Source organism: Hoplias malabaricus, chromosome 7, assembly GCF_029633855.1.
Source record: "Hoplias malabaricus isolate fHopMal1 chromosome 7, fHopMal1.hap1, whole genome shotgun sequence".
Classification (NCBI taxonomy): Eukaryota; Metazoa; Chordata; class Actinopteri; order Characiformes; family Erythrinidae; genus Hoplias; species Hoplias malabaricus.
In genome coordinates, this window is record NC_089806.1 from 35,629,466 (window position 1) to 35,650,160 (window position 20,695).

Genomic DNA, 20,695 nt, shown 5'->3' on the forward strand with positions numbered 1-20,695 from the left:
CTTCCGCCGCACACACCAAACACGCGAAGTTCGCGTTACGGCGTTTACAACGCAAAACCACTTAAGTCGCAACAAGGCTTTATACAGTAAATGGGAGATGTGTTGTAACCACGAAACATCGTAACTCGGGACTGACATAACCCGAGGACCTCCTGTACTAACAAACGAAAAAGTTGTATATTTATATTTCCTGAAAATATGTTTAATTTTAATATGGTATGTCTTCATAAAGCAGATTTATAGCCTTGTGTGTAACCTTCCATCAAAGTCAATGTAGAGAAATAAATGGATGGATGCCAAACATGGGCTCAGATGACAAAACATACAACATATCACTTACACTCATTTCCACAAACCTCTATCCCCCTGAGATGATGCCTCGCTTTTGATGTCATCTTCCAAAGCCAAATAATATGCAGGCACAGCCGAAGAACCCTCAGCAGTCTCCCTCACCTATTTATATCAACCCCTTTCATGAATATTTTATCTCTGCTTTCTCATATTCGTAATACTGTCACTATCACGAGCCTGAGAGAAGAAGCAGGAGAAAAGCTGAACCCACCTCGTCATAAGTGTAGCGATAGTCAGCCTTCTTTGATTTCAAATCCCACAACACTACGATGCCAGACTCAAATCCTATTATGAGCTGGGAGAGGTAGGGAGAGTGACAAACAGAGAGAAAGAGAAGGAAAAAGAGGTTGTCACTCAGTTGCATTCTGACCTGCACAAGGATTACAGATTACACATCAGAAAGCGGCTGGGCTGAAAGTGATTTTATGGGTCAGAGCTTTTTTAGGAACTGCAGATGACTTTGTAACCGAACCTGTGTTCTTATCACAAGCACATCAGCTTTGTTTTTGCTTTAAAAACTGTGTGAACCAACTGTAAAATTGTAAAATAATTACAATTTAAAAGAACCCAAATATGTATTCATTTATTCAGCTTCGGTAACCACATCGTCCTGATGAAAAATAACACTGTGAGAGAATCAGAGAGGACAAATGAACCAAGAGTCAGTGCCCATATGGGGAGGAGCTGGCGGTGCCTCTTTAGCACCCACAGAGGGTTAAGAGGGTCTAGGCTAGATTGATGGACTGTTCAGATAATGTTGGAAATTAAGTGAAGGCACTCTATCAAAAGTCAGTCGCCTGTGATGTTAGAGAGGGGTTTTTCTTTTACTTTTTTTAACATAAGTTTTTTAATTAAGTGTCAGGAAAATCAGAAAATATGTTTAATAAAACTAATGTATGCTATTGATCTGTAACCCCATCAAAGTTATTCCAATTACAAATATGGACCCCCCATAAAAATGCATTCCACACCTCAGATGCCCAGCTGAATGTAAAAAAACAACAACCCAAGAGTAAAATATGATTTTCTCCAAACAATGTACACGTTAAGTACTGGTTATCTGATGGTGACTGTTAGCTGTTATAAAAGTCCCATTTTCTGTATAACGTTTCATAATCTTTTAACTCCAGCTTTGGAAACTCCTGTTTGTTTGTTTGTTTTTCACTTATTTTCTCTTTACTCATCCCTTCTGAATTCTCTTTAGAATCTAATCTCTTCAGAAATATCTCCTTTTATGTTTCTTGTAGCGCATGAAAAAGAAAACTACAAGGCTGCTAAGGTGTGTTGTGGTCACTGCATGTGTGAATGTCAGTGTCTCTTTGAAAGGTGACATGATGTCAGTGACACTTTTGGGAACAGCTTTTGTTGGAGAACACAGCTGCAATTTGCTGGTTTTAAGCATTGAAAAACAGAAGAGTTAAAGTGGCAGAGAGATCCACTGAAGAGTAGACAAATAAAATTGTGGCACATCAGACATTATACGTATCGTCACTGTCCAATGAAAAACATGTAGTTTTAAATTTACTACATCATTTGAACACAACAGTTGTGTTTAACATAGAACCAATTTAAAATTACTTGCCACTAAATCTTTTTACATTGACCTTCATTAAAGGTTAATACGGTTTTTTCCTTCCTCTGTAAAGCTACTATTTTATATGTTTATCACTGGAGAGTAAGAATATATAAGTGTTGGTACTTGTACTTCATGGCAGTCTGAACAAGAAATGTAATAAGTTAAAGGATCGTTTCTGACTGCTGCACAGTAGTGTACTAATTTACTCAGGATATGCAATAACATATGAATACAAATCATGGTGTAACGTGTATTGCAAAGATATTTCATGGAGTTGCTTTGTACAGAAGGGCACAGCTGTATGGGGTTTTATCCCTTTAATGTATGTCCAAGAAATATCTGTTTTCTCAGTTTAATCTACTCATAAGGAAATTGTTCTCTGTGTTTCTTTTTTTTATTTTGTTTTTGCCACGAACAGTCATTTTCAGCTCGCATAAATTAAACAGCAAGAGACTGTGCAGGGGCAGAGGAATGTAATGTGACTACCAGCACGCTACAATACTTCACACTTCTGTTGCCTTTATGTTATTTGCATGAAATCAATAAGACTTTAGGAACCTGATTTCCATCGACAATGTCCCTGTGCATTCAATAAAAAAGGCAGCAATATGATTCTTTAATAAAGCAGACAGAAAGCTCCAATTCCACATGCTGGTCCATTTTCATTTACAAATACACCAGAGGCAGATTTAAATGAAACAAATGGTTATAAATCTGGTGTTTCTGACTAAACTCTTTAAAAAACTAATAATATTAGGCAAAGAATATCAAATACATACCTTGCCTTCGTCCATAGGATTATCACTTATATGGACAACAGGACCAGGATGGGCCTTGGAGGACCTAAAGAGACGAGAAGAGAGAAAGCAGGAGTGAGATGTTTAGCAAAGAGCCCCTCATGATATAGAACCGATGAACAAGAAGGGACTACAGCTGACACGCAGAGCAGAAACACCTTTCAACTCTGTCTGTTTGTCTTTGTGTGTGTGCATGAGAGAGGTTGAACCAAGAGAGCAAGAGAAAGAGAGGACAAGAGAGAGTGGGAGAGAGAGATGCTTGGTGTCTCCAAGGGAGCTGAGGAAAAGGCTTGAGTGAGCTTGCTCCAGTGTTATGCAGCAAATGAACATTTAAGGTATTAAGAAGGCTAACACAAAAAGCTCATGCTAAACTGTAGCCCAAGCACTACAACATTTCAGGGGCTCCACAGTGGTTGCCGTTGTCTGATTCTCCTCTTCATGATGCACCAAAGGAGACACATTTGGACTCCAGAGTCTCCAGTTAGTCACACACAGCCTATGTCTACAATGTTCTTGTAGCTCTCTATAAACCCAATGTATGTTTCCATATCAATAGAAAACTCTCACATATAGAAGTCACCCATAACTTTCACTCTTACAACTATTGCTGATAACAGGTCCCTTTCATTATCCATCCATCCATTATCTGTAAGCGCATATCCAGTTCAGGGTCACGGTGGGTCCAGAGCTTACCTGGAATCATTGGGCGCAAGGCAGGAATACACCCTGGAGGGGGCGCCAGTCCTTCACAGGGCAACACACACACACTCACACCTACGGTCACTTTTGAGTTGCCAACACGCAACCTACCAACTTGTGTTTTTGGACTGTGGGAGAAAATCGGGAGCACCCGGAGGAAATCCACGCAGACACAAAGAGAACACACCAAACTCCTCGCAGACAGTCACCCGGAGGAAACCCGCGCAGACACAGGGAGAACACACCAAACTCCTCACAGACAGTCACCCGGAGCGGGAATCGAACCCACAACCTCCAGGTCCCTGGAGCTGTGTCACTGCGAAACCAGCTGCTGCACCACCGTGCCGCCCTCCCTTTCATTATTTGTATTGAAAACACAATAAAAACAAAGGGTAAAATGGACTCCTCTGACCACAGCAGACATTTCATTTGTCTTTGGAGATGAGCTTAGGCCCAGAGAATTTATTAGCCGTTCCACATCGAATTACTGTATGGCTTTCTCCTTGAGATACGGAGTTTCAGGCTGCATTTCTAGATGCATAAATAAAGGGTTAAGAGAAATAATAGAATCACAGATTTTTTTTTTAATCAAATGTCCCAACTGTCCTGGAAATGGGGTTTGTAATAGATTCATGATAAAATCGATGTCACACAAAATACAATCAGCTTCCAGGTGCCCACAGCTCTCGATCATTATCAAAGACATAAAAGAAATCCATTGTCTGTACGTACAACTTGAACCTCTTCCTCATACCTTTCTTGTCACCAGCATTATATAACTTTATCCTGCAGCCTGGTTTCCTAATTCCTCAAATTTTCATTTTTCAGCATTTCCTTCACAGATTCTTCTTAAATCTCTATTCAAATTGCTTCTGTGGTTGCTGCTGAGCCCAAATGATCTCTATGAATACTTTCAATTTGGTTTGGGACTATCTATTGAACTCAAACAGCTCTTGTCAAAATGACAAATTATGTCTTCACATGCAATCCTCACAGACCTTAGTACAGCATCCACAGTGTGTTACAATTTGACATTGTGTACTTCTGACATCATTGTTTGACCCAATTTATTATGTATCTCCTTGCATTTGCATTCTATGCAATCATACTTATCTAAACATTCGTGCTTTAAAATAAGTGAAAACAAGTTTAAAAGGAGTTTCCATATCACTGTAAACCCTAATGTTCAAAGTAATTACCTAGATTGTGTGATTCTAACTTAAACAATAATATAATAATTAATAATTAATTTTATATAATATTTTAATTTATATAATATTTATTATAATTTAATATAATAAATTTTCGCTCAATTAAACAATTCTATTATTTTCAACAATTTCTACTTCTTTTTTTTTTTGAGAGATTAGTTTGAGAGATTGAGTATATGAGAGATTTAACTGAACCTAAATGTTATGAGTTTATGCGGCATGACGTCTGAAGTCACAGATATTGGACCAGTGCAGCAATTTCAGCCGATATGGTGAATGGTCTGGGATTCACTGCTTTTAGTGAATGTTGAGAGATGTGTTTACTTCAGTGCGAGGGGCAACAGGCAGAATCACTGTCACAGCTCCTGGGGTCGTGGGTTCGAGACCCGCATCGGGTCACTGCCCTGAGGATTTTGGTGTGTTCCCCCAAAGTGCAAAGACTGTCCGTGCAAGTGTCCATAGGTGTTAAAGTGTGGTGCCCTGTGATGTACTGGCAATTAATGAATTTATGGTTAAATTAGTTAATATTACTTAACTGTATTGAGTACCAGAAATGTTTTAAGCATTAAAAAGTTGTAGACACTTAAAGTAAATGTTTATGAGCTTAAACTTTTTAGTGGAACTGATTGCCTTAATTTTTTTGAGTTCTGCTAACTTATCCAGGTTTATAGTGTATGTAATATATGTATCAAGCAAAAAGGTAGAAGTGCTAGTGGTTCAGAGTTTAGGAAGAAAAAGAAGGAAAAAAGAAAAAGAAAAAACTGCACTCATTATCACAATGTGCTACATAGAGTCTAATTACAGCTCACCCCATGCCAGACACAGCATCATTACAAAGACACACAGCAGCTTTGTTTAGACAGGAACGCCAATATGTTCTGCTGTATGATATTCAACCTGTAATCAATCAATCTCTCACTCTCTCTCTCTCTCTCTCTCTCTCTCTCTCTCTCTCACATAATGCAATGCCCTCCTGTCAATCAATAGGTCAAGTCCTAGCAGGTTGTGTGTTGGACGTCCATAGGGCTGACAGACATTGGTCCTGTTGCTCTGTTCCCTTAGGGCTTCCACCCAGCGCGCCAGCTCACTTGTCTCGGGCAGGGCCTTGGACGCCGATGGAAGTGACAGACGCACTGCAGATAGGGGTCCTCCCTCACTGCACAGCATGCTGCCAAGCTACACAGGACTGTTTCAGCTGGGCGCAATAAAGACAGGCAGAAGCTTGGGCAAAGTATCACTCAGACTAATTAATGTAATTTCTTTTTCTGTAAAGCACTTTGAATTGCTTCTGTATGAAAGGTGCTCTATAAATAAACTTGCCTTGCCTTGCCTTGCCTCAGACACAGAGTGCACTCAGAGGGCACAAGTGTAGAAAAGTGGTAAAAAGCAGCTTTAATGTGAGATTTTTTTTTTACGTATACATGAAATAAAATGGTCTGCAAACCTAACACCTCTTAACCAATATGTAATAATAAATAAATAAATAAATAATTTAGTTTGATTTTATTTAATGTAATTTAATGTAGGTGTGTACCTCTGGCATTGGATTCCTTTTAGATTTTATGTATTTTATGTGTATTTGTTCAGCCTCTTAATCTTCCTTACATCTTTCCTTCCTCACAACAGCTTGTCCTACCTATTGGAGCTGCCAGACTCAGTCAGATTTTCAATCTCTGTTCTTGGCTCTCTGGGTGCACTCAGTGCTATTGACTGAGACTAAACGAGTGCGCTCAGAGCACACAAGTTCAGCTATTAATAAGCAGCCGGTGAGTTCACATTTAGGCTGTTTCTCTATAATGAAGAGGCAAAAAGACAGTAACAGAAACTCAAAAGAGGCATTGTGAATCTGCAAATGATGCACTTTGGTCATCTTTTTATTTTAGTGCGTTAATAAGTAGAAGCCACAGATATTACTGAAGATAAGGCATGCGCAATGCTTGTATTTTTTAAATATTGCATCCATACCACATTTAAAAAAAATGGTGAATGAATTGATATTATTATATATAAATGCTTAGCATAAATTAATTTCGGAAAAATAAAATATCCTTTACCTACATTATGTGTTTTGTCATTTAGGAAAGTGTACCTACCAACATTTTGTCAGTTTTATAAACATTTCATAACTCAAACCAAAGTCCTGTTTCTTATTTCTCCAATGATGACATTGCTTAAAACCACAGGATTCTAATTAGACTTAGATTTCTCACTCCAACCAAATAATTCTATAGATCTTTCTCTCTCTCTCTCTCTCACACACACACACACACCAACATTCCATACACAAACATAACCACACAGACACTGTGTGAATACATTTATACACAAAATAAAGCTGGTGAATAAAAAAAGTGTATAAAAGGAGCATCTACTTAAGCCTCCGCCTTTGCAAACAAATATGGGGCATGGTGTCAGGAATCTTTACTGGAGTTCATGAGAGAATTTTCAAACAATCCAAAAAGAACATTTCTCAACGCAAAATGGAATTTAGGTCATGCACCATCAGCCAAATATAATATTTTGAATGATTCAGAAACCCGAAGAAATCTCTTTCCATTTAAGGGGCAAGGCCAGACACTGAGATTCCACTTGCAAAACTTCCATATCAGTATCCTCAGTTCCAAAACGCTCCTAAAGTAAGTGAAAACATGAAGGGACACAGTGGTAATTATTATTGATTTAATAACTTTCCAAAAAGTCCCTATTTTTAAGGAAATTGGATGGTATAATGTCATAGCTGCATTTCTAGTTCATGCTGCTTGACTCTGATTTTACAATCATTATTTGAGTATTTTATAACTACAATTATGATTGTATCAGGATAAAAGTGCAAATTCGACCTTATTTTAACTTTTTCACAAGTGCGTTCTGACCTCAAAAGTCTCCAGCAGCTCTTAAATGTGATACATAGCATCTGCTCCCCGTCATCAGCAGAACACTACAGGGAATCACTAATCTACATAGAATGGCATTTGTCTGCATTTATTTTACCAACGTGCTGACACTTTATACCCTATGATGCTATATAACAGTTCAACAGTGGGTACAATTTTTGTTTATATCACTGTCCAACCCTGCAGTATAGATATGATGACAGGAATGTTTCACAAAGACTGTCTGGCAAGCTGGTTAATAAACACCCACTGAGGCAGAATTGACAAAACCTACGCATTGCTAGGCTACATTTGTATTGGCAGATCTCATGGTTGTTTGCATTAGGCTAATTTAGGTCAATTTTGGCAAGTCCTCTGCACACAGTGTATTTGATGTATAACATGGCATATAAAATATGAACAAGACAAATTTGGCAAGCTTGATATTAGAGAGAAAGACGCACAGCTGGAAAATGATGCTTTTTTCTTCTTTGCAAGCAATTTGAGTGACAGAGGTCATGGTTATTTCGTACACACTAAAGACACACACACACGCACACACACACGCACACGCACACGTACACGCACACGTACACACACACAAAACTGATTTACACTACTATGGAACTGTCATTACATTATTATGGAACTGCCAGGACAGTCTATAAGTAGTTTTTGCTTGAATTCATAAATCTATGTTGTACCACTTGTGTACCCAGTGTGTGTGTGTGTGTTTTAGAAAGAGCTCCTGCCCTGTGGGAAATTAACCTACAGCCACCTTGTGCTGTAAGCAAACTCCTGGTTCACAAGGTCAAGGTGCAGTGAAACTGACAGGTGTGTGTGTGTGTCTGAGGAGAGAGAGAGAGAGAGAGTAGGAGGGAGACACTATGTTTTGGTGTTGTGGATGGTAGCGCTATCTTCCCTACCCTGAGCTTTCCTAATTTCGGCAGCTGTCCCCTCCCTCCTTTTACCCCTACTTTAGGAGGAGAGGACAGGCTTAGAGGGAAGATCACCATGGCAACAAGAGCAGGGTGGGCAGAATACAGAATCTCTTTCTCTCTCTCTCTCTGTCTCTCTCTCTCAGAGTTGTTCTAGAGGCTTTGCTTGCACAATGCTTCTTGCTTTGCTCACTTACAGTCTGCACCTCCTCTTACACATTAATTTATACATCTCTAACCCTTTCTCTCCCTGTATCATGTAGTGGCATTCAGACACAATACAGCACATCTATTTTGGATTTTCCTTCTCTCATTAGTCAAAATCAAAGAGTAAAAGTGACAGCATGCTGACAGCATACCTCTTACCCATGTGTGCATGTGTGTTTGTGTGTGTGTGTGCGTGAGCATGTCTCAACCTGAATGCAATTTGCTCATTTTTTAATGGAGTGAATCTTCTTGCTCTGAGCATCAACACCTGCCATGCAAATTGAAACGTACATCACTCCCACTCCCTGCAAACATATACATCATAAATATACCCTGCAGAAGCCATTACAGACCATGCAGAACTCCCAAACAACCACACACACACACACTCTAACAACACACACCCACACCCAAGCTCAAAACACACTTACCCACAAACACAGCATGTACCACAACCTCTCGATGTCTGCTCAACCTTGGCCAAGGAGAGAGCCATACATCACTGTCTTTGGGTTTAAACGCAGTGTCTAAATGCACACACAAACAAACAAACAAACAAACACACACACACACTCATAGGTACACACACTCACTTCAGATCACATCACAGAACGACTGATAGCCAAACCAACAAGGTTAGAGCAGAGCACTTGACTCATGGAACTCTGGGAGAGAGCAGAAACGTGTGAGGCCAAACCAGATGCAAAAAATCAAAACAGTTAATGGTGATGTTCACAATTCAAAAATGTTTCCTCACCATTTGCTAGCTCTCCGGTCTATTTGTGTGCTTGAAACTGTTCAAATATATTTACGAAGCCCTGTTGTCAGTAAATGGCTAAAAAAAACTTATGTCTTGGTCTGGTATGCTAGGTTTCCTCTCTATGAGAAGGCATCTGGGGTTTTAGACGACAGAGAAAGCTCCAAACGTTAAAAAACATGAACCAATGCTGACTTACTTTTACAGTTTCAGATTACTTAAGGTGGAAATATCTCCAAATCCGGGAGATGGATAACTGCAAGAGGGTTAACAACTTGAGTTACAAATGAGTTTCTGTGGTTGGTTAAACAATGAGTAAAACCTACAGACAAATTAAACTTTAGATACATACAACCAAGTTTGTACTATTCCATCTTAAAAGACACAGAGCTTCTGAACGTAAACAAACCTGAGAGAACTGCAGTTGCAAACATCCATCCATCCATCCATCATCTGTAACCGCTTATCCAATTTAGGGTCGCGGGGGGTCCAGAGCCTACCTGGAATCATCGGGCGCAAGGCGGGAATACACCCTGGAGGGGACGCCAGTCCTTCACAAGGCGCAGTTGCAAACATCAGCTAGTTAAATATGAGCTGTGGTTTATTGTCTTCTTCTTTTGCTTGTGTTGTGTGCAACCAATCGGATCTACATTAATATGTTAAAAAATAGCTGTGCCAAAATACAGATGTATATATATATATATAATATTTATTAAAAACAGGACTACAAAAGTTTGTTTTTCCCTTGCATGAAGCTCTTTCATCATGTTTGGTATCTGTGGCCCAGGGACTAAATGTGCCAATGGGCATGGCATTGGCCCATCTTCAGTATGCTGGAGAGGCAGGCAGAAGCCAGAGCCAGAGTGTGTTCCACTGGCATGACTGCCGGCATTAGGGAACACTCACTGAGCTTGACTTAAATGACTTACCGTGTTTGGGGGCTCCCTGACTGCTGGACCATTTCCTTCATTTTTTGTATTTTGTTTTTACCCAGAGATTTATTTAAATATTACATTCATTAAAATATTTTAAAGCTAACTGTTCTGAAATGTTTGATGGAAACTCCACTCCAACTACTCTCTCAGTTCAAACCCAGCAACATGTCAAGACACCTCCTCTTTGCCTGTGGCAACATGCCATCACACCCCTTTATATCAGCATGGCAATGTGCCACAACACCTACACTATCCTTATGGCAACATGCCATTTTGGTATGCCACATTCTGCAGCATAGACTGTCACCATGCCAACACAGATAGACCTGCCCACACAGCTTACACCTTATTTTGGTAGCTATGTAAACCTGGGGCGGTATGGCAGCTTCTGACCCATACTGGCATTATCTCAGGCCTCCAGCACTCAAACTCCCCACTGCTGTTTTGGAGCCCAGCTTTGCTGCTTTTTGCAACATCAAACCTATTCCCAATAGTTCATTACTGGATACAGTTCAAGATCCTATGCCCAGAGACAATACAGTGCCAATCCATTCCTTTAAAAAGTGGCCAATGATAAATGTTTATACCACAGAATGTCCAGACTGGGAGCAAAATGGAACAATTTGAAAGCTCTCTAGATTCAGAAGGAGCCAAGCTAGGCAGCAATACAAATGCTATAGACTTTGTTATGTAAGTGTTTGAATGTATGCGTGTGTAAATGTGTGTGTGTGTGTGTGTTAAAACTGAATATAGAAAAATACCCCTTTATTTATCATCAGAACAGAAGCAAACAGAAAAGGCATGCATAATATTACCAGAATAAAAGGTTAAGCAGTTTCAAGTGCTTGGTGTTAGGATTTGTCTTGAAACTGATTATTTATTTATTTATTTATTTTCTGAATTTCATTTCAAATTGGTCCTCTGGGTGCTCCGGTTTCCTCCCACAGTCCAAAAACACACGCTGGTAAGTGGATTGGCGACTCAAAAGTATACGTGTGAGTGAATGTGTGAGTGTGTGTGTTGCCCTGTGAAGGACTGGCGCCCCCTCCAGGGTGTATTCCCACCTTGCGCCCAATGATTCCAGGTAGGCTCTGGACCCACCGTGACCCTGAACTGGATAAGCGCTTACAGATAATGAATGAATTAATGAATTTCAAATTGGCGTAGACACTAAACAAACATTCACTAGTTTACTTCATTCTAGCAAAAAAATACAAAAATAAAAGATATCCACTCCATCGGCTTAAACAAATTAATACATTATAAAAATAACAAACTCTCACATTTCAGTGCCTGTGATTCTGCTCGTCATTACCATCACCTTAAACTTGCTAGGTACTGCACTAGAAACTGTAGTGTAAAGAAGTTTCAATAAAACATACAGTGAGGTACTGGTAGCTTAGCTAGCAGTGAAGTACTGTGAATACAACATTTAACATAGATCTATTTAAATTTGTTAAGATTAAAACACACAGAATGCCAATAGAGCACTTCAAGCATGTAGACATTCCAGCAATGAAGACCCAGTGACTAAGGGCTTCACTCTGTAAAAAAATTAGCTATAACTCAACTCTGAATGACAGCTGACTCTCAATCCAGAGGCATACAATGTGATTAATGTCCCACTTTTCTATTATTTTTAATGTTAGCATAAATATTTAAATTTTGTGAAATACTGTAAGTTTTGTGCTAATGCTACAGAGTTTTAAATAATGTTATATGTAATATGTACATTTAACTTCTGCAGAGATTTCAGAAAATTCTAGATAGTAGTGTAATTTATGCAGTGAATTCTTACAAGCTGATGTCAGCTTCCAAATATCATGTAATTAAATAAAATAGTATGTTATTATAAAAAGATGTAGTGTCAATTACCATTAAATTACAGCACCTGTGTGCTGAGAGGCACAGATTAACTTTACAGTAAGTTAGACATTATACAGTTCTCTATTTTCTAAACAGCTGATAGCTACTGCCTTTGAAAGAACAAGGGCAGTGAGCTGATGAACTGAATGAAGAAGACTCACAGCATTAAAAAATATGGAGCCACACATCAGTGTGTCCAAATTCAGTGAAGTAGGTTAAAACGTGTGTGTGTGTGTATGTGTTCAAGGTACCAGCAAACTGTGCTCAGTGAAGCAGGCTAAAACCTTGTCGGTTCTCCCCTTTAGTCAATCAGTAACAGCAAAGGGCAGAGCAGGTCTTCTGTTGACTGTCCTGTCTATCTGCTGAGACATGGTGTGTTCGTGTGTGTGTGTGTGTGTGTGTGTGTATGTGTGTGTGGGAGAGAGAGAGAGAGAGTGTGTATGGTTAGCAGGCATCTGTCCACACTAATCCTGATGTGATAAGACACCTGTGCATGTGCTCATGATGATCTAAACAGACACCTGCACTTACTGGCCCTCAAAGACACCTTGAGAGGCCAAAAAACTTGAACAGGGACAAAATGCCTGTGTAAATAATTTAGGAGCTCAAAATGGAGAAGGGGAGCAATTGAGTGTGTGTGTGTGTGTGTGTGTGTAAGAGAGAGAGAGAGAGAGAGAGAGAGAGAGAGAGAGAGAGAGACAGGGACTGGGGAGCAGGGGCTGCAGCACACTCCATGACACAGATTGAAGCATACTCCATTTACAGGTATAGCTGATCTGAATGATCAATATAACACAACAGGTCTGGACCAGTAAGACTTGGATTTGCTCCAAACGTTCAGCTGAGCTGGAACCATGATGTCATACATATACAAGAATGTGCTAAACTGCCATTTGCATTTTTCTACTACTTATCCATGTTATTTAAACAGGCAAGTTAAATTTAAGAATTTAAAACAACAGTTTGGTCCTGTGAAGAACAAAAATGTTACTTTTGTTGCAGTTACAGCTCATGCAGCTTCCCAGCAGAGTGTGAGCTAAGCCTAATAAAAATCCACTGCTATCAAAAACCTAGAATCTGCCATGAAGATTCATGACGAGTGCATCCCAAATAAATGTGTGTGCATGTGGCTGTGTTTCACACTTACAGTTCAATGGCTTTGTTCCACATTATGGTGTATCCTGAGAGGGTGAAAGACTCCACATTTACAATGTGGATGTTTCCTCGTTCTGTGCCGACATACAACCACTTGCTTTGGAAAGGCAGGTGACAGAAGGTTATCCTGAAGAGAGAGAGAGAGAGAGAGAGAGAGAGAGGGTTGAGCACAATATAAATCAGCATGTCTGAAAAGAAAAAAAACAAGATGGCATTTAATTGATGTTAATTACACTGTAAATGTGTACTGTCTGGGCTAGGTCTGAATGAGGGAATAACCAAATGAAAGTGTGTTAGCTGGACCTGACGACAGCACTTTACTGCAGGTCCCCAGGCGCTCAGCTAGAGGAGCAGAGGGGAAACTAACACTTCCATTACTGAGCCCTTCTGCTTAATCACAAATGTTAATCCCAATTACAGCACTGACAGTACTGACTCACCAGCCGTGCTTAAGTGCAACATTTCCACACAGTTATTGTGTTGCTGTCAAACAGGTCTCACTGAATGTGACTGGTCAACCTTTGGAAGCTGCAGTTAATGCCAGCGATTAACAAGCATGTAGTAATTTTACATTAATCATTACTAAGTGATTAAATGAAGTGGAGAAATACTGTTGAACGTGCAATGTCTATAAGATCAATACAACATTTGCTTATGAAAACTGGTGATATCATAGCCTTAGAGGATGTGTTTCTTTACCACAGCTTAAACTGTGTCTGTCATCAGTTTGTCACTACAAGTACACTATTGTCCTTGTGGTCACATGCTAATCTAACATTTAATTGGAAATTAAGACTATAACTTAGGCTGCAATGGTAGCTTATACTCTACCAATAGGTGTCAGAACATTTCTGTGGGGATGTGAAGGCATTCAGCAATGAATCAGCTACTGATATTGGATGTTACATAACCTTGTTTTAAATCATAAAAATGTATGACTCTGTAAGGGTCAGAATTGTCTGGCGGAGCTCTGAATGGCTAAAGAGGGGCTTGGTTTAGACGTGGATAAAGTGTTTCTCACTCTCAGCATGTGGCCACATTGTCTGTCTCTCTCTCTCTCTCTCTCTCTCTCTCTCTCTCACACACACACACACACAAAACGTGCACGGTCACACACACACAGACACAAACACCTGAGTCCCACTCTTTACAACAACACCCTGCAGAATCATGCATATATTCATAAGTGAGACTGAGTCAGGAATACCATCACACTTCTTTCTGCCTGTCAAAGAAACACACAAAGCCACACACTAACACACTCATACCCACACCAACACCTCACAAGAGAGCACCGACAGACCCCACAAGCTGGACAGCCGATGGCTGCAGTTTGCAGTTTTCTCTCTTGACGAGAGGACAAAAAAGCAACAGATACAAGAGACAAGCAGAGAGAGAGGGAGAGAGAGAGAAACAGGAGATCCACTTTGAGGCCACAGAGATCTAATCTTCCATGTGTAAGTAAGTGTTCTCTCATTGGATGAACTACCAGGATCAAGAACTCTGTTTCCCATGTGGACCTTAAAAACCAGCAGCCATTCACAAGGGCTTACGGATCACAGAGCACATAAATAGACAGTGCACTCGTGACTGAAGGATGACATGACCACTTTTGGACCCATAACTTGAAGCTCAAGAAAACACAGAAGGCCACTTCAATTCCCAAAAGGTATATAAATCTAAATTTAGTCAGTCATCCAAGATATGTTTGGTGTCTGCTACATTAGTTTTGCACTGGAGCTATATATATATCATGGACAAAGGCACATCATAGCGAGAAACAATAGTAACGTGTTGAAGACTATATGTATCTATAATTTATTCAATGTGTATTGATAGCATTACTCCATACAGCATGAGAAATCAACTAAATCTAAATAACTAATCATAATCAGAGGCATGGTCATGAAGATTTAAGCATATACAATGTAAACTGTGGATAAATACGCTCTATTAGCTTGATTCATTTCGAAGCTCTAGTGGAAAACTTCAGAATTAAACACAGACACAGAACGTGTTACTGACATTTAACTATTTTCAGAACTTAAATAAATAAATACCTTTAAATTGTGTATGCTACACTCTGTGTATGTCTTATTAAATGACAGACCCATGAATAACAAAAATAAATGAAGAAAGCAGAACAGCATTGAAACAGAATAAAAAACCTGTTGGTAAGTCTTGGGATAAGAGAATTGATTGAATTAGATCACACATATCCGAGTACTATAATTTAGTGTCACCACAACTTTGAACTCGATAAGCGGTTACAGAAAATGAATGAATTAATAATTTATTGCCCCACAACATCATCAGGGATATCATTTACACACTTAATGCTTAAAACATCTTGTTTGCTTGAATAGAGTATGTTTGTTCTTTCCTGAATGGACACTCAAAAATATGTATGCTCTTATGAACCTCTAATACACAACGTGATGACTTTACTCAGTGCTTAAAATGAGTTTAACTCTGAAGGGGGATGCTCATTCAAAGGTGAGTATTTATAGGACAGACAGTGGACTAACACAAATACTATGAAATTTAATAACATTCATTCATTCATTCATTATCTGTAAGCACTTATCCAATTCAGGGTCGTGGTGGGTCCAGAGCCTACCTGGAATCATTGGGCGCAAGGCGGGAATACACCCTGGAGGGGGCGCCAGTCCTTCACAGGGCAACACAGACACACACACACACACCTACGGACACTTTTTGAGTCGCCAATCCACCTACCAATGTGTGATTTTGGACTGTGGGAGGAAACCAGAGCACCCGGAGGAAACCCACACAGACACAAGGAGAACACACCAACTCCTCACAGACAGTCACCCGGAGCGGGAATCAAACCCACATCCTCCAGGCCCCTGGAGCTGTGTGACTGCGACACTACCTGTTGCGCCACCGTGCCGCCCAATTTAATAATATTGAAACATGTAAATAATAAAAACTAATATTGACCTTCTAGCGCCTAGAAACATCTAAACATCAAGACTAACAGAAACATATAAAACATCTGAGGATAACCACCTCTAAGAATCACAACAACTAATGAATGCCAAAGTACACACAAAGAGCTTATATAGAGCAACACAATAGAAGGCACCATTGAGCTCTGACACATGACTAGTTCAGCTCATGGGGCAGAGAGTGGCTAAGGAACTCAGAAAGGAAAAACAGAACATGGCTAATAAATCAAATACAAACATGTGACTAAATAACATTGACATGATACAGAACAGGGTTGGACCAGGGGCATTTCCTGGTATTCATTTTATTTAAACTGCGAACTGATTTTTGTTTAAAAGTTCAGCTTTACCAATTAAAATGTAACTAATGCTACTATACAGAGACAGACTGTCACGCCTTTGTACTGTTGTGTCTGTTGTCCCTGCCATGTGCTCACTTGGCACATGACTCTGTTTGTTATTGTCCATGTCTCCGCCCATGTCCCGCCTTTCTTCCTCCTCCTTGTCAGTGTCATTTGTAATCCTGCCCCCTCGTTATCAGTCCAGGTGTCCCTTGTCTGTGGTGTTCATTTAAGTTCCCTTGTCTCTGTGCTTCTTTGTTGGACATTACACCTTCGCTTGGTGCTCTCCAGTCTGTCTGTCTTGTTTGTCTCTCATGCCCTCCAAGTCAGTCTTTGTATCTCTTTTGTCTCATGTCTGTCCTTGTCCAAGTTTAGTCAGTTCACCTTTGTGTTTTTGTTTAGCTGTCCATGTTCAAGTTTGGTCTGTTTAGTTCTCCCTTTCCAGGTGTATATTTAGCTCTGTCTAGGTTAAGTCTGTGTAAGCTCTCTCTGTTTAGATCTATCTGTCTAGGTTTGTCAGTCCAGTTCCCTCTCTCTGTCTAAGCCTCTCAGTCTAGGTCTTTCTTGGTCTTAGTATACTGTCTTTTTTTTTTTTAAATCTTTTGGTGTAAATAAAGTCACTGATATAGCGAGTGCGTCTGCCTCCGTCAGTCCCTGCGATCCTGACACAGACACACACAATTTTTTTTAAAAGCTACTATATATGCTTTGTTTCTTTGCATAATGTTATCTGGCAACAAATTTGATTGGTGCACCAATAATTATGATCGTACATATGTAAACTAGTGCTACTACTGAAAACATATTATATTACTGTAGGTTGACTTTGCTACTTTCACCATTTGATAGAGCTGGATGATATGGCCAAAATTGATATCACAATACATTTCTTAATTTCTGTCAATACGATAAAATTCCGATATCGATATGAACAATAGAAAAGCCACAGAAAACTCAAAAACTCTTTAACATTGACTGGAATTAACTGATAGCAGCACCCTGTAATGAATGTCAGTGACAGATGCTGTAAATAATATATATTGAAATACTGAAAAAGTGTATAAAAATCATATTGTTATTGAAACATTTTATATTGCAATGTATATTGACACTGAATTATTGTCCAGCCCTACCATTTAATAGTGGGACAATGTCACAATGATCATATGGATGTCTTGAAGGGGAACATCAAGAAAGAAAAATGGAAGTTGCATTAGACGTTGTTAGAGTGGGGTGCCTGAGGGCCTGCTCTAGGATGACTATGCAAGATTACTCTCCCAGCTTCTCATTTGGCATACACACATGCAATGGATCAAACAGACATACCTCTTGCTTTACTTCTCTCCCTGAGCATGACCTCAGAAACACATAACAATTCAGGCTCAAATGTGTGTGTGTGTGTGTGGCTGGTTGCTGCTGCAGTGTGATGATGTGCTAAATGAGTATGTAAGCATGGCCTCTGGGTGCCCTGCACTCTTGACATTTGGCTTGCTCTTTGCTGAGGCTCTGACCTGCAGCGCTACACAGACACACACACACACACACATCATACAAGCCCATCATGAGGAGACAATGAGTAGGCTACCGAGTTATTAACTGGAAGGTGTGCTCTACTGAAACTGCACTGGGTTAAATTTCATTGCTGTCGAAGGAAGGAACGCTAAGAGAGCTGATGACACAAAGCATCCAAAATGTTAAAGGGAGTAGGGAGGGGCGTGACATAAATGTACCTATTTTACCACTGATGTTCTGTTCAGCACTGCTCTTTGAAAGACAGTACATCACTCCTAATTCTTTGCTCTTATGTCACATAAAGTAATAGAACTCTGGAAGACCAAAAATATTAGATATTTCCAAGAAATGTTTAGTATCACAAGATTTTTTCAGTGATATAATAAATAATAATAGAACAGACCTTGTTCATATATAGTTCATATAGTATGTCTTTCTAAAGAGTTTGCATTAGCTACTTAATTTAATTCTTAAGTTTTATTAATCCAATGCATATAGGGGATAAAATGATGTTTAAAAAATGTATTCTTAAATTTCTAATAAAATATAAAATGAAGAAAAGTATCTTTTAGTGTACTTATTACATTTCCAACATGTGGTCACTATGAGGTGTATGTTTGATAAGAATATTACCCAACTATATTGAAGTTGTCACACTTTTGCCCTATTTCTTGTTTTCCTATCATGTTCCATGTTCCCCTTGTCTCCTAGCACATGGCTTTGTTTTTGTTTTGTTCCAGTCTCCGCCCTAGCCCCCGGCTTTGTCCTGCCTTGTCATCGTTTCCACCTGTGTCTCCTTTGTAATCCTGCCCCCTCGTTTCCCTTCTCAGGTGTTCCTTGTGTGTGGTCCTGTGTATATATACCCACATTGTTTCAGTGCTCCCTTCTCTGGGCTTGTGTGCAGCTCAGTGTTGTCGTTTTGTCTGCAACAGTTCATAGTTGTTTGCTTTTGTTTTGTAATAAAAGTGATTCCTTGCATGTACCTCTGCCTCCATCCTTCCTCCAGCTTTGACAGAAGTAGAACTGTTTCTACAAAAAAACATGGGACTTTAGTAGCCAATCCAGGGGAATGTTAATTTTGATTTCTAAAATATGCAATATGTAAGATATCAGAGTTCAAATGTGTAGTTTATTGAGCAATGCAATTCTTGTATAGAGGCTTAGAATTCTCAGTTACACAATAAAATCTAAAACATATATAGTTCAATACATCGGAAATCAATAACTAATAGCTATAACAAACATCAGCCAGCAATAAACATGAAGCCAACTGCTTGATTTATACTGTAACCAACAAAAGAGCAGTGGTCCATAGAATGTATCTGTACAATAATAGCTCCCTTTGACTCCTAACAGTGGGATGTATGTGAGTGTGTGTCACAGACCAGTTCAATGAGGTGCTTCACAGTTAAAAAGAAATAGGCCTATGTCTCAGTTCTAACAGCACAAACTGAACACAAAAAAAACAGGACAAATTTGTCTAAGATCAGCTTGTTTTTATATCAAAAGCCACAAGGCACTGTAGCAAAGCAGAATGTCAGTGACACATGTTGTGGGAGTATTTTGTAATTGCTTCTAGAGAGCTCACGGCAAACAGCAAAAATTAGCCCTGAAGCTGTGAGCGCAGCAGTCTTGCCTCTCTACAGTTGTCATTTGTGCACTTGTAGAAAAGCAATGCAGTGCAGAAGTGTCATGGTTGTTTTTTTCTGATCTACACTGTGCATTCATGGGGAAAACAATATTGTTATAGCAATAATTCCTCAATAATTCACATACTACAATCACTATGATCATAATAGGCCAGTTAGGTTCTGTAAGATCAATGTAATTCTGAAATTAAATTAAGTAACAAATTGAGAGATGACACTTTGATATTTCTAATCTTAAGCCTCACAATACAACACATATATAGAAAGCAGGATCACACAGCATGACTCGCTCTGGCTGGGCTCATTTTTCCCCCTCAGTCTAACACACCTGTTAGCTCATCTGCTAATTATCTAACCTTAGCTGAGATTTATCTCACAGAAGGTTAGGTAATTAGCAGATAACTGAATCCAATGTATTAGAGCAGGGACCCTAAACCTGGAGCTGGTAAACAATGTACTATTTAGTTGACACTTAAAGGTCACCATGAGGGAGAGTCATGCCTGGAACACACACAAACGTGTGGACATTTAAATCTCATTCCGCATTATTGTGTGCTTTAGTCTATTCTCAACAGAACTGTTGTTGCTTTGGCTATACATTCAAATTATACTGAGAAATTGTTCAAAATTGTAGCCACGCAATGACAAGCAAATATAAATATTATGTCAAATGTAGACCCAGTGATTTCTGCTAATATAAACTACACCCATTCCTGCTTTCAATTTTGTGCACAGAGTATCTTACTTAAAAAAGCACTGACAAATGGGATGTTCTGGAACTGCACACATGAACCAAAAGCCATGAATCTCAATCAATTTCAGCTATCCTAGCACTGCACTGTTGAGGACTGGTACT

At 39.4% G+C, this 20,695-nt stretch overlaps 1 protein-coding gene across 2 annotated transcripts in view; it reads right to left on the minus strand.

Annotated features, from left to right (window-relative positions):
• The window catches only part of stxbp5a (syntaxin binding protein 5a (tomosyn)), a 99,546-nt gene that overhangs the window by 38,632 nt on the left and 40,219 nt on the right, over nucleotides 1–20,695 (minus strand). For both annotated transcript variants that reach the window (XM_066676564.1, XM_066676563.1), the window contains exons 5-7: nucleotides 13,358–13,492; nucleotides 2,707–2,770; nucleotides 563–646 (exon numbers count right to left, since the gene is read on the minus strand). In XM_066676564.1, the coding sequence (XP_066532661.1) occupies nucleotides 563–646; nucleotides 2,707–2,770; nucleotides 13,358–13,492 (283 nt within the window). The remainder of the gene's footprint in view (nucleotides 1–562; nucleotides 647–2,706; nucleotides 2,771–13,357; nucleotides 13,493–20,695) is intronic.